Source organism: Filobasidium floriforme, assembly GCF_021052385.1.
Source record: "Filobasidium floriforme strain CBS 6241 chromosome Unknown HD553scaffold_12, whole genome shotgun sequence".
In the NCBI taxonomy this organism is placed as follows: Eukaryota; Fungi; Basidiomycota; class Tremellomycetes; order Filobasidiales; family Filobasidiaceae; genus Filobasidium; species Filobasidium floriforme.
The window spans coordinates 316,779-329,415 of NW_025763633.1; the positions used below are offsets into that span (position 1 = coordinate 316,779).

Sequence of the window (12,637 nt, forward strand, 5' to 3'; positions counted from 1 at the left end):
ATGGTCAAGCATATCCATCAGGACCCTCCTTGACCGATTCCAAGGCGGCGACGCGCACGGAAATCGAGCCAGAGTGACTTCGGTCATTGTGGTGGGATCAGGTCAAGGGGTATGTTGGTGATACGGCTCTACAAAGATACAACTTGCTCGCAAACACTTTCACATAGGGATCTCAGACTAGATGCTTGCTCCACTCTCGGCATCGCTATCGTCCCAGTCGACCTGTTCCAGGGCCGCCTCTCCCTCTTCATACAACTTGTCGAGACCAGTCAACTGTTCCAAAAACTTGTCTTCGTTGAAAGCTCGAAGCAACATGGCGAAACCGTCCTGCTTGTACGCATCCACAACCTGTATAAGACCAAGCGGAAGAACTTGAGTCGAACTACCCTAATTCAACCAGAGGGAAAGTAAGGACTAACCGTAGCGCTGCAACCGGTGCATCGGTCGTAAGCTGGTCCCTCAATCAACATGGTTCGGAACTGAGCCAGGAATCCTCGCAACTGGTGAGGTACCAGACCGAGAGGCGATCCATCTGCTCCAGAGGATTCTGCAGTTGTAGCAGAACCGGCCGCGAGATCCGCCGGTGCGTGGATACTGCGATCACGGCACACGTCAGGATCGGTTCTCGATGGCGGACACAAATCGATTCGCTCGACATACCCTTGAGAATGTTGTATCAGAGAGACCATGAGCTCGACTGCGGTTGCAGATGCAATCGGAGCAACTCCAGGTCGGCTGACCGTGCACATCTGGTCTAGCGTTCGATCCGTCAAAGACTGAATTGAATCCAGGTAAGCGCAAAGTCTCGATGCATCACACAGCTTGCTACGGGCTCACATCCATGGGGGCCACGATGTCGTTGCAGTAGTAACATCCCAATCGCTTTTGTTCCGGCTTGCTTGTCCCAGGCGATGGTCCATGCCTCATGACGAGATACGAGTCAAAACCCAAAGCCGCGTTGATGACGATCTTCCCCTTGACGTTTCCCAGGACCGTCGGCAACCACCGGCTCTCCCGCGAGTCCATCAACAGGTAGACGACATCGTGCTCATCCATCAGATTTTCGAGAGTCTCCACGGATCGTCTTACAGATGCCTCAGATGCGGGAGCGACTGGATGACCTGGCATCGGAATCATTAGATCGACGCCACGCGAATTCTGCGACCAGGTATTCAGCAACGAGACTAAAGCTGCAGCGGGTGACTTATCGAACTCACTACACCTGGGAAAATCCGTTTCAGGCTATCGGCCGCGCATTGCGCTTTGGGTTTCCCTCCTCCTAGGCAATCTTCGAATTCGAAAAGAGGTTGACGGACAGGATTCGAAAAGGATACTTTAGCCGAGTCGACAAAGGTGATGTGTCGGACTCCCCAACCCTGTGATACCAAGTACTAGTTTAGTACGACAACAAAGGGGAAAGCGCATTCGCGTCGACTGACCATCAAGGTACGGGCCACGTAGCATCCCAGAGTCCCTGCTCCGAGAAGAAGGCACTTGGTCGCCGCGATTTCGTCCAGTGCAAGGTCGGGCATAACTCTCCATTTCATCAACTTCAGGTTCAGGTCTACGGCCTGATCTGCTAGACTGTTCACATGCCGTTTAGGTGGATCAGTATGAGCCAACCTGACATATAGGAGTTTCGACCTACCGGGTGGGATCCATCGTAGATCCCAGATCGACCGTTCGGCTGGCCAGCGCTCCTTTGACATTCTTCTCCCAGCCTACCGCTGATGGACGGGCGCTTGTCGAGCTGCTTGCAGGCGGGGACGAGAGGTAGACCTTGTCGAGGACGGTCGAACCGCCCGAGCCGCCTCGTAGACAGATGACCCGTAGCCTCTGAACACTTTGGTAATGAGCGAGGTAGTAGAGGATGTTTCGGAGAGGCCAGCCCGGCAAGGAGGGCATCGATGTTGGATCGTGAATTACCAGCGTTCTCTAGAGAACGTAGGCGAGATCAGGTTATCGGGTTGCTAACATCAAGGAACAAATAGAAAGACGTACGTCTTCCTCTAGCACATCCTGGAAGAACGTCTTCCACTCCTTGACCGGACCCACAACGCTGTTACCGTTGACCACTTTGTGAAGGAAAGCCTCCCCCTCGATCTGGACCTCCCGCTTGAGTCGTCTAAGTTCCGCCGCCTGAAACACTCGATCAGTTAAACATCCCACTTTATCCTCTCGAATTTTGGTTACTCACGTCCCCGTTCCAAGGTTGCATTCCCCGATCATCGACTTCCCATCCGGGCTTCTCCACCAGAGCCGGGAATGCGAACCAGTAGTTGTACACGTATTTCTTGAGGTCCGCATAGGTAACCAAGAGAAACGGGTTGAACGTCGCTGGTCCGTTCTCGAATGAGGCCAGGAGCTAACAAAAGATTGAAAAAAGGCATCTTTTCAGTGCTCAGTATCATCAAATATCGGAATTGCGAAGCTCACCCGGTCGACAGTCTCGTCAAACAACTGTTTCTTGTGATCGACCTTGCGAAAGTCCTCGATGGTATTGAAATTCCGGAATGTTCCCTTCATCGCCACATCGTTCGATGCCGAGCCGCTGCACCACGATTAATCGCAAACCCCATCAATACTTGGCTGGCGATCGGCTCGAGTACCTCTCGGAGCATACGACTCACCTCCCACTTCCCAAGCTCCTCTCATCAACCCCCAAACTTCCAGCCACCCAAACCCCCTCTTCCTGTCCTTCTTGCTCGTCCTCTTTCTTCTTGCTGGTCCCAGCCCCTCTGTCCTTCACCAACATCCCTTCATCCAGGAACCCTAGGATATCTCGTTCGGTATCATCCAGCTTCAAGGTGTCCAGCTTGAGCGAGGTCAATGAGGACCAGAAGGAGGCTGATGGGCGGGATTGGAGAGGGGTAAATTGCAGAAGCGGCATGACTCCGAGCTGATAATGAAGAGGATATCTTGATTCTATTATCGTGTATCTTTACTAGTGGAATGTAGACCGGTTGTATGCAACGAGCTGGAAGTCCGATTGATCAAGCACAAGGGTCGGTATATCGGTATGGATTCCTTTGTGATCGCTGATGTCCGATAGCTTGTTGACGAAGTTGAGCACGCGCGATATGACGACAGCGTCCGCCACCAGCACCCCGTGTACCAAAGACTCTCGACCTCGCAACCTCTTGACAAGCCGATCGTCAGTCGAAACACACACCAACTTGAAAACAGGCCCCAAGGTAACGATAATATAATGTAAGAAATAAACGTTCCATAGGAGGTCTCAACGAAGAAAGGAAGGAAACAATGTAGGAAACGAGCCAACAGAAGAGAAATGAGGAAACATTCAAGGCACAAGGCTGACCATCCCGACCCATGGAGGGCCGGTCTTGCCTGACCTCGTCGGAGAATCTAGCTCATCCCCGCATTGCTCGATTCGGCCCGAAGACCTCGTCGCGTCATGCGAACATGAGATCCAGACTCTCCTTGGCTTAGCCGTACATCTAGAACAAGGCGACGACGGCACCGATGGCACCGACAAGCATGGCACCGGCTCCTCCGATAGACTGGGCAGAAGCAGCGTTGGCAGGGCTGGAGGTCGAACCGGCAGCACTGTCATGAAGAAAGCAGTCGGGTTTCAGCAACTTTGCTTGGCGAGTGGAACGACCGTTAAACAGGACTCACGTGTTGGTCTGGGTGCCGGAGGGAGAAACGGTGCTGGAAGCGGGCCTGGAAGTGGCACCGGCACCGGTGACGCTGCTGACGACGGAAGAGGCCGAAGATCGGACCGACGAGGCGCTGCACAAAGAGATCATGATGGGGCGGTCAGATTGGGAACGGTTGAATTCTTATGTGTTGCACGCTAGCTCGACTCACGCGCTGGAAGCGGAAGCGACGGCGGAAGAGATGGCAGAGGTGGCACCTCCAACAACACCACCAGCACCGGAAGAGGCAGCCGAGGACGACGAAGCGGCGGCGGAAGAGGCAGCAGCCGAGGCGGCGGAGGAAGCTACGGTAGAGACTGGGGCGGTACCAGTGCTAGTGACGGCGACGGTGGAACCGGCCGAGGTACCAGCGATGGCCTGGCCGACACAGCTGGTGTCGGATCCGGCAATGACGGGGATCTGGGAAGAGTACTGGACAATTCCCTGAGAGTCCGAGATTCGGACGGTGATGTCCTGGCCGGGCTCTACAAAAAGGTCAACGAGATGGATGCGTCAGTGAAACGAAACTAGCGATGTAGCACGATCCCCCCATCATCTCCCTACTCACGGACGTTGGCGTTCCAGACGTAGACGTTGCTGCTCTGCTGACCCAAGTCGACCAAAGGAGTGGCAGCGGTGTTTCCACCGGGGAGGATGGACAAGAACTGCAGTTCGAAATGGATCGAGAAGGTGAACGTGATCAGGGCCTGACGCGTGATGAGCGATTAAAACGCAAATATTGTGCTTACGAAAGGAGCTTCACCGCCGGTCCACGAGATTCGTCCCGGCTGGCAGGTAACGAAGTTGGGCTGATTCGGCGAAAAGTGGAATTGGCAATTGATGGGAAAGGAACGTGATAAGGGGGGACGAAAGGGACAGGTCAGATTACGTGATCGAGTGCAATCGGCATGACTCGAGTATCCAATTCGTAGGAGAGAGATCAGGGAGAGGACGAGGTAAAGACCGAGTCGAGTAGCTGGCACATTGTCTCGAGAACGAGGACGACGTCAACGCGAAGGAATGAGGCGAGAAGGCTGTGTTGTTTTTCCGCAGTCGACATCGCCATCATTCCCGTCGACCCCGATAACCCGCACCCATTTCAAGGTCAACTCGCCAGGAGTCTTCTTGAAGCGTACTCCACGGCTGGAGGATAAAGGAGGGGCAAATTACTCACGGGTTGAGCGATCTGGATGCCCTGGGCGGCGGCAGAGGCGACGAAAGCGGAGAGGGCGGTGATGGTAGCGGCGAACTTCATCTTGATTGTAGGTTGTGTGGGTTTGTTTTTCGTTTGGTAGAGGGTTTGTAAGAGAGTGAGGTTGCTCTGTAAGAGGTTGTTTGTTTGTGTGTGTGTGGATTATATGAACAAGTCTTTGAGAAGAGAAGAAAGGGGGGGGGAGGATGATGGGGTATGTCGTGGGTGGTGTGTTGTTGACATTGGGGCTCGAGATTCTTATACGCTGGAGCCAGCGAGGGGGAGCGTGGCGAAAGGCAGGCCAGGGGCACACGGCACGGGCACAGCAGGAGAAGAGGAAAGGAGAGAGGAGCTAGAGCGACGCGCGCGTGGGATGGACGGGTCTGTGGCGTCGAAAGGCAGCGAGCGAGAGGCAGCACGACCACAGCGACGGGGGGATTTGTTTTGTTTTTGCGCAGCCAATCCGCCGCCCTCAGCTATCGTCGGCCACCGTACAACATACTCGATCGTGGTCATCAAACACTATCGATCATGCACAACGAAGCCGACAAACGAACAAGTAGGTATCGTCTGGATGGACATGTATCCTGACGGAGGTCTCCCTCTGCCACCTACTTTCAGATCAATGTTGCCCCCCGCTTTCACAGTTCACCCACGTCCATCGCGCCAATCGCCCCCCTGACGAAATAACACAGCCCGATCTCATGCGTACGTAAGCCAAGAGAGAGATTACGATCCCGCCGCCGGGCGAACGAGGGAAAGTTTACCACGGACAGGAACCCGGACTCTGTATTCTTTGCTCTGATTTTCCCCTGCCGCTGTTTGTTCCCAGGTTTCGTTGCGTGCTGGATCGTCATCGGAAACGCTCGTGCATGACGGGAAAGACTTGGTAGGCCGAGAGTCCTCTCGTTCCGCGTCGTTGCTATTGCACGATGACTCGTACGATCCCAAACTTTGCCCTCCTTTGATCTTCTTGCATTGATCTCCTGTCACGGAATATGCTTCCAAACAAGGTTTCATCTATGCACCGACGGTGTACTTTCGAGATCTCGCTCCCGCTTTCTTCCTACTTGCCCTCGCCTTCTTCGATGATCGTTTTGCGTCCGAGACGTTTCATCTTTAACCGCGTGGGAACTAAGGACGAAGCTTCTAGAAACTAACATCACTGCCGTCAGATGGCGATATGGACGTTTCAAGGGGTCGTGTTGATAACGTTTCGAAAACCACGCGGCGGTCGTCCGATAAGATTGCTTTGAGCTCTGATTAGATCTTGATTGCGTTTCAGCCGAAGTCGTTTGCGTTTCAGGCCTTTCAATGCCCGAGGAGATTTCGGCGAAGGTAACGGGTGAAAGTACAGGCGCAGTGGACCATCCTATAGCCAGGATCTTGAGGTGTGTCTCATCAATCGATAACGATGGATTGACCGATGCCTACAAAGAAATAGCTCTGGAAATCTGATCGCGCCGCAGGGAAGCACACATTTCCTCTCGATCTGCAATGAGCTTATCGAATCGGAGGTTCATCATCGATCATGTTTGACAGATACATAGGTGGAACGGCAATGTTGGAGAGGTTCGTCCCGGAGAACTAGACGTGCCTGCAAATCTCGCCACCCCAGAAAAAGCAGAGCCCGCCGCATCCCCGCGAAGTAACGACCCAGCCCTCATGGCAAAGGACGTCCTCTACCAAACGACCTTGTAGCGAGCAGCGGAGCTTGAGCAGGCTAAGAGACCATTGTTCCAAAAGATTGACGCCTCCACGAATCCTAGCTGCATGTTTTCATATGTCTTACCGAGACTAGGGAAGGGTCTTGCGATATATCAATCTAAGAATAGGCGAACGTGACTTCTCTGTGTTACAAGGGCGGGTGTTGTTGGCTGATGAGAAACCATACGAGCGCATGATGTCTAGCGCCGAAAACATCGGCTCCTAGCTGTAGTGGTTGAACAGGAAGATTGTGCTCCCGACCGCTGTTGAGGCGATTAGAGATGTGACCCCAGAGAAGCAAAGGCAACTCTTGAACCACCACCTTCCCATTTATTCCGGGATGATTTTGAAGTGTGGGGACAAGGTTGCCAACCGGAGGAGGTGGGAGGACCAGCAGCCGTACTAGCAAGCTGCTCAATGACTCGGATCGTGGGGTCGTATTGTTTGTGGCCTTTTGGGTCTACGCGCCCTTCTTCTTTGTTCTGACGATCGACTGAATGATTGGAGTTGTCGTCCTAGTAGGTACAGATCACAAGGTCCTTTGCCTCTTCCTAGGGCGCCCATCGTCCTTTTCATCCATCTTGTTTCCATCATCCTCCTTGCAACCATGTAAGATGGCGACCATTCGTTCCAATTCCTTGACTTCAGGGTGATCCTTCAACAGCGCGTGCTCTGATTCGCTTTAATCCTATTCTTGTGCTTATTTTCCTTCTTCTTGCTCTTCTTCTTGTTCTGGCGATCAACAAAGAAGAGACCTCCTTCGCTCGAGCTGAAGTGTGTATGTGAAGAACTTGTTCTGAAGGGGATGTGACATAATCGGTCGGTCTAGCAGCGGGACGTATTGGTACATTGCTCTTTCGAGGTCCCTTGTGGGAATCATCCAGGTTAAGCGTTTCAAGGTTGTCGACATCCGCCGGCAAGGTGCAAGGCGGCGGCTGCCTGTGTCGCAGAGGGGATGAGAAGCGGGAGCGGTCATGATGGCACGGAAAGGGAATACTCTGCTTGTGAGGGTTCCGTTGGTATGGCTGTTCAATCAAATGACATTCAGACTTACGAAGGTCTGCCTTAACGTCGCCAACTACAACCAATGACGCGAGCGAGGAGATTGTTTGAGAACCATGTTTAAGGATGCTGGGTATAAGAAATATCTAAGAGCCACAGGCTGAACGTAATGTGATACAGTGTTTCGATGGAACCGTGATCTAAGCCAACCTCTCCATCATTCCGTTGACGGCCCTCCACCCCGCCCACCCCCCAAGCCCTACGACGCCCAATCCGACAACGATCATCTCGATCATCAGTGCCTGATACTTCAGGTACGACCTCATCGCCGCCCGGTGGTCCAACTCGCCCTCTCCCTTTTCCAACTCGATCACCTCGTCTGGAAGGTCGGGTTCTTGTTTCGTCTGTTGGCCCGGTACGATCGCGTGTGGTCGGAACATTGACCTGCGCCCAGAGAGTTTATGACGGACCATGATCCCCAAGAGGTGTTGCGTGAGATTTCGTCGCTGAACATCCCAGGACCTCCTCCAATAGACCTTGCCGAACCTCTCGGGCAAGGTGACTCCCAGGAAATAACCCCTCAGACGCAATTGTTCGAAGGGGGTCGTCCGTGGGATATTGAGCGCGGTGGCAAGAGAATCTCCGAGAAAGAACCTCGCTGCCCGAAAATGATTTTTGAGCGGAGTCTGAAAGGGTGGCATATCACTCGCCGTGTGGAGCAGGGGCAGGGTCGGAGGGGGTAATCGCTGCGTGTCCTCCAGATCTTTCGGATGTGCAAACAAATGCGTCAAGCACGATGCAAAAATCTTGTTCGGACCTCTCATGTGGTCGGTCTTTTCATTCCCCTTCCGTGGCTCGAGGTCGACCTGCATGTGACGTTCGAGGATCGAGCTGGGCACGCCGAGGTAGTACCCGACATGTCGCCAATGGGCGATATAAGCCGATTGTAATCGAGCGGGAATGGGCGAACCTATTCGTTTACATGCCCAGAGCGGGGCGACGCAGAAGGAAGCGAGTGTGAGGAGCATGTCTTCGGCGTTGAGCGGGTAGCCGTCTGCGAACAGATACGAGATAAGCATATAGAGCCTGGGGTGTCGCCGACTGGCAAGCCGATACTGACCCTTTTCGAAATCGTACCCGACCTTCCTCCCCGTCCCATCGAACCCCTTTTCCCGCTCCTTGCCTACCGTGGACATGACCCTCCTCCTGACGACCCCGTGTAGCAACCTGACCCTGACCGTACTCTTCCACCCTTCCCCGACCAACGGTGTCATACACCCCGGCCCCACCCTGTGCGTCTGTTCGACGACGAGCCTTTTCGGATCCTCAGCTGAGAAAACGATGTTTTGTGCAGAGAGGACGGGGGAGCCCATGATATCCAGCACGAACTGCAGCGTCTCCAACAGACGGACCGAGGTTCGTTGTTTCACCGCTGGAGTGATCGGGGCGTAGGCGACGTCGTTGATCTGGTCGTCCGTCGGGTTGTACGAAGTCGCTTGGGATGGTTCGAAAGACGAATCTCGTGGTATGTCGGCTGAACCTGTCGATTGGGGCTTGGTTTTGATGATAGGGGCAACGAGGTAAGACGTCTGATGCAAGACCGACGTGATCCGGGGACTACTCGCATCCATCGACAGATTGGCGTTAGCTTTCTGAAGCCAAGTTCGTGATCCTAAGGTTTCGATTCGATGACACTCACGAGCTAAACCCTCCGACCAGGCTGATATAGAACGTCCCCAGAAGCAAACCCCCGGCAAACCTGTAAAAACACTCTTGTGCGTCCCGCATGGTCTCGTCTGAACATCTCACCCCATCCGGAGGAGCTGCGGTCAGGTGGTCCAGGAGCGCTCGAGCGGCTAGGTCAGGTTCGGATGGTCTTGAGTTGGATGACGATGTCGATGTTGACGAGGAAGAGGGCGAGCCTTGAGCTTGGGAGATGAGGATCTGGAGCTGATCTTCTTTGGGCGACAAGAGAGACGTTGGGAGAGTCGCTAGGTAATCATCCACAAGCGGGTCCGGTATCTGGCGCCACTTCTCCAACTCTGAAGCGGGCATACAATCCTCGTCCCATCGGAAAGTGAAGTCCCAGGACTCGACGATATCTCCAAGTCGCAGACGATCGGTATCTTCTGGATTCTCTATGTGGTGAGCGTTGGCGATCTCCGAGGCGGACAGGGTCGGGTCGATGGAGATGGGAGGCATGGCGGGCCGTGAGCGAATGCAAGGGATGGGGGGAGGGGTGGAAGCAGGTATGGTGAGTTGAGCAAGGTCAAGGTTGCGAGGATGGTTCAGGATTATACGTGCTTTCGACCTCTCTCTACCTCTTTGCGACAATTCGAGGCGAGGTGGCCGCCGATCGGGGTGATGCGATCGAGACTAGCTACCGGGAATCCGGTTATCGGAACCAAAATACGCGAGAATACTTCCGGGAGGCCGAGGTTGCGACGTCACCGATCAACGTGAAACTCTTCGATGCCAGACATGCCAGACAGGTCGTTTCATGTCGACGTCGACGTTCGATATGGTCCGAGGTTCTTGTGATATATGCCAGCCTTGATGATACATTCAGCGGTATCAGCAGCAGCTGGACAATTTGTCGCCAGATTGCTTGCAGGATAGTCGATCTCGAAGGATCCCTCTCTTGACGAGCAAGTTTATCGCTCGCCTGGACGGTCAGACTTGGTGAGCCAAACTGCAAAGGTCATTTTTGGATAGATGGTAGAACCTTGTCCGTAGCTATCAACCCCGAGACTTTGAGTTTGGATTGCCGTGTGACCTCTGCGTCTAGGGCGACAGTTCGGCTAGGGCTCGACAATAACAAAATGACGTAATCAAATCTCGATCTCACCTCATCTCGATCCTCGATCGTTGCGTCACCAATCACGCGAAAAGGTCGAGAGGGCCAGAGGGAAATGTATATAACGCCTACGACAATTTCGGACATTCACTCTATTCCCTAACAGCGCAGCCAACCCATTTGCATCATCACAAAACTCCCTTGAACACCCAATACACCCACAAAACAACAGAACATAAACACAAAAATGGTCGGAACCGGTTGGAACATCGATCTCTCTGGCAAGGTGAGTCCGGTCGCTAGGCGTGACATGTACAGCGTGTCGTATAAAGGAATTCTGGACTGAGCTTTGAGCTTGATGGACGAATGCAGGCCATCATCGTCACCGGAGGTAACCGAGGTATCGGACGTGCTATCGCTGAGCAGGCCGCTCAGGCCGGTGCTCACGTCGTGAGTCTACACTTCCTGCTTCCCTGACCAAAGTGTGCCGGAATTGACCATCAGCATCATCATCATCGATATTGCTACAGGCCATCGTCTACCACTCCTCCCCTGACGCTCCTCAGGTAGCCGACAAGATTGCCGAAGACTACAACGTCCGATCCAAGGCCTACCAGGCCGACACTTCGGATCAGAAGAAGATGCACGAGATCGTCAAGCAGGTGTACGACGATCTGGGCCCCGTCGGCGGGATCGTCTGCAACGCAGGGAGGGCGGCTCAGAAGCCCGCTCTCGAGGCCACGAGGGAGGACTTTGATGCCTGTTTCGAGACCAACGTCTGGGGGGCTTTCGTCAGTGCCCAGGCTTGTGCGGCTTTGTGGAAGGAGCACGGGTACCAGAATGGAAAGGTCGTCATCGTTTCCTGTGAGTCGGTTCGCGTTCTGGTGCCTCGCGGCTTGTGACTCCGGGACAGCCGAACTAATGACACACTGTGCATGTGGTTTAGCCATCTCGGGTTCGATCGCCAACAAGGGAAGCCAGCAGTGTTTCTACAACGCCTCCAAGGTGAGTTTAGGAGTTGACCTTCGAGTTTCAACCAAGCGTTGCTGACGAGCCTCTTATCGCAACCTTCTTAGGGCGCCGCTAACATGCTCGCCAAGTGCCTCGCTATGGAATGGGCCGACATGGGTATCAACGTCAACTGCATCAACCCCGGTTACGTCGAGTGAGTCCAGCCGGATACCTTGACCCCGCTTGCGTCCCAACGACCTGCCGGCTGAAATCGTTCTTCCCGTATGCCCTCTCGCGCAGGACCGACATGACCGCTGGGTTCTTGAAAGACGAAGACAAGAAGGCCGAGAAGATGAAGGATGTCCCCATGGGCCGACCTTCTCAGCCCGAGGAACAGGCCGGCATGGCCATCTTGTTGCTCAGTGATAGGTCTTCCTGTGAGTCACCCCAGCATCTAGACGGTGGACCTTGAACCGGGTCCATCTTCCACTTCTGAACTTGCGAAAGACCGACTGACTCGACTTGTGCTTTGCTTTGTCGTCCATTCAGACATTACCGGGTCGACCACCATGATCGATGGAGGATTGACCATCTGGTAGATAACGCCAACCCCAATGACAAGTCCTGTAGAATGCGAGCGTGAAACGCAGAATAGCAAGAATACAATTTGTATAATCGAGATATGGAAAAGCAAGAAGCATTGTGCACGATTTCACTGCGGGTCTTGGCAGAGCGCGGTTCGTGAACAGAAAGGCATGTCAATCATCGCTTGCGCATCCCCTGAAACGCATCGCCGTTGAGCAAAGAGCTTCCCTCTACTTCTCCTAACTCGCACCGGCCAACTCAACAATACGAGCCATCGCACCGTTGGAAGCCTCATTGACAAACGCCTATCTTCCGCCCTGGCATACTTATGGTGCAACGCCGGGAAGATGACAACGGCGAACGGAGCCTGACTCGTATCGGACAGACGATAATCATCGGTCAAGGGGGTCCTAAAAACCTTGAAGTGATGTATACCGATATAAAAGTGATGTATACCGATATAAAAGTGTTGATCCATAAAGCCGATCGGGTCACTGGTCACTCATCATTCAGGGCAGTTGTACGTCGTCTTGCGCAAGGGGTTCTTGCACAAACTTCCTCATAACACTCAGGACGCACCACCTATTGCGCGAGGCATATAGGAGTCATGTGGGACGGTTTTGTGGGCCTGGTAGCCCAAATGACTGAGAAAGCAGCTTCGATTTCATGCCGGAGGGGGCGGAGGGTTCAAGGGAATATCATGTTGATGACAAGGCAACTCAGGGTGACGAGGTATGGATGCTG

At 53.8% G+C, this 12,637-nt stretch overlaps 4 protein-coding genes across 4 annotated transcripts; 1 reads left to right on the top strand and 3 right to left on the bottom strand.

The window, feature by feature from the left end:
- Window positions 1–72: 72 nt before the first annotated feature.
- Window positions 73–3,174, bottom strand: HD553DRAFT_39955 (uncharacterized protein). Its single transcript, XM_046184201.1, has 11 exons — window positions 2,631–3,174; window positions 2,437–2,551; window positions 2,198–2,365; window positions 2,002–2,139; window positions 1,649–1,935; window positions 1,440–1,584; window positions 1,218–1,376; window positions 838–1,158; window positions 661–776; window positions 420–594; window positions 73–348 (listed from the first exon to the last, which is right to left on the bottom strand). The coding sequence occupies exons 1-11, from the start codon at window positions 2,888–2,890 to the stop codon at window positions 178–180; spliced, it is 2,055 nt and encodes a 684-aa protein (XP_046036246.1). The 5' UTR covers window positions 2,891–3,174; the 3' UTR covers window positions 73–177.
- A 13-nt stretch (window positions 3,175–3,187) lies between these two features.
- Window positions 3,188–5,057, bottom strand: HD553DRAFT_312098 (uncharacterized protein). Its single transcript, XM_046180056.1, has 6 exons — window positions 4,834–5,057; window positions 4,409–4,468; window positions 4,228–4,324; window positions 3,832–4,144; window positions 3,640–3,753; window positions 3,188–3,567 (listed from the first exon to the last, which is right to left on the bottom strand). Exons 1-6 carry the CDS (start codon window positions 4,912–4,914, stop codon window positions 3,459–3,461), a joined length of 774 nt encoding a protein of 257 aa, XP_046036247.1. The 5' UTR covers window positions 4,915–5,057; the 3' UTR covers window positions 3,188–3,458.
- Window positions 5,058–7,245: 2,188 nt separating this feature from the next.
- Window positions 7,246–9,762, bottom strand: HD553DRAFT_335521 (uncharacterized protein; the record flags this gene model as incomplete). Its single annotated transcript, XM_046182197.1, has 3 exons — window positions 7,246–7,583; window positions 7,810–9,177; window positions 9,260–9,762. The coding sequence occupies 3 exons, from the start codon at window positions 9,760–9,762 to the stop codon at window positions 7,298–7,300; spliced, it is 2,157 nt and encodes a 718-aa protein (XP_046036248.1). The 3' UTR covers window positions 7,246–7,297.
- A 729-nt stretch (window positions 9,763–10,491) lies between these two features.
- On the top strand, window positions 10,492–12,148 carry HD553DRAFT_331638 (NADP-dependent mannitol dehydrogenase MtDH). Its single transcript, XM_046182026.1, has 7 exons — window positions 10,492–10,643; window positions 10,730–10,807; window positions 10,888–11,221; window positions 11,304–11,362; window positions 11,434–11,522; window positions 11,609–11,745; window positions 11,858–12,148. Exons 1-7 carry the CDS (start codon window positions 10,605–10,607, stop codon window positions 11,905–11,907), a joined length of 786 nt encoding a protein of 261 aa, XP_046036249.1. The 5' UTR covers window positions 10,492–10,604; the 3' UTR covers window positions 11,908–12,148.
- The last annotated feature ends 489 nt before the right edge of the window (window positions 12,149–12,637 follow it).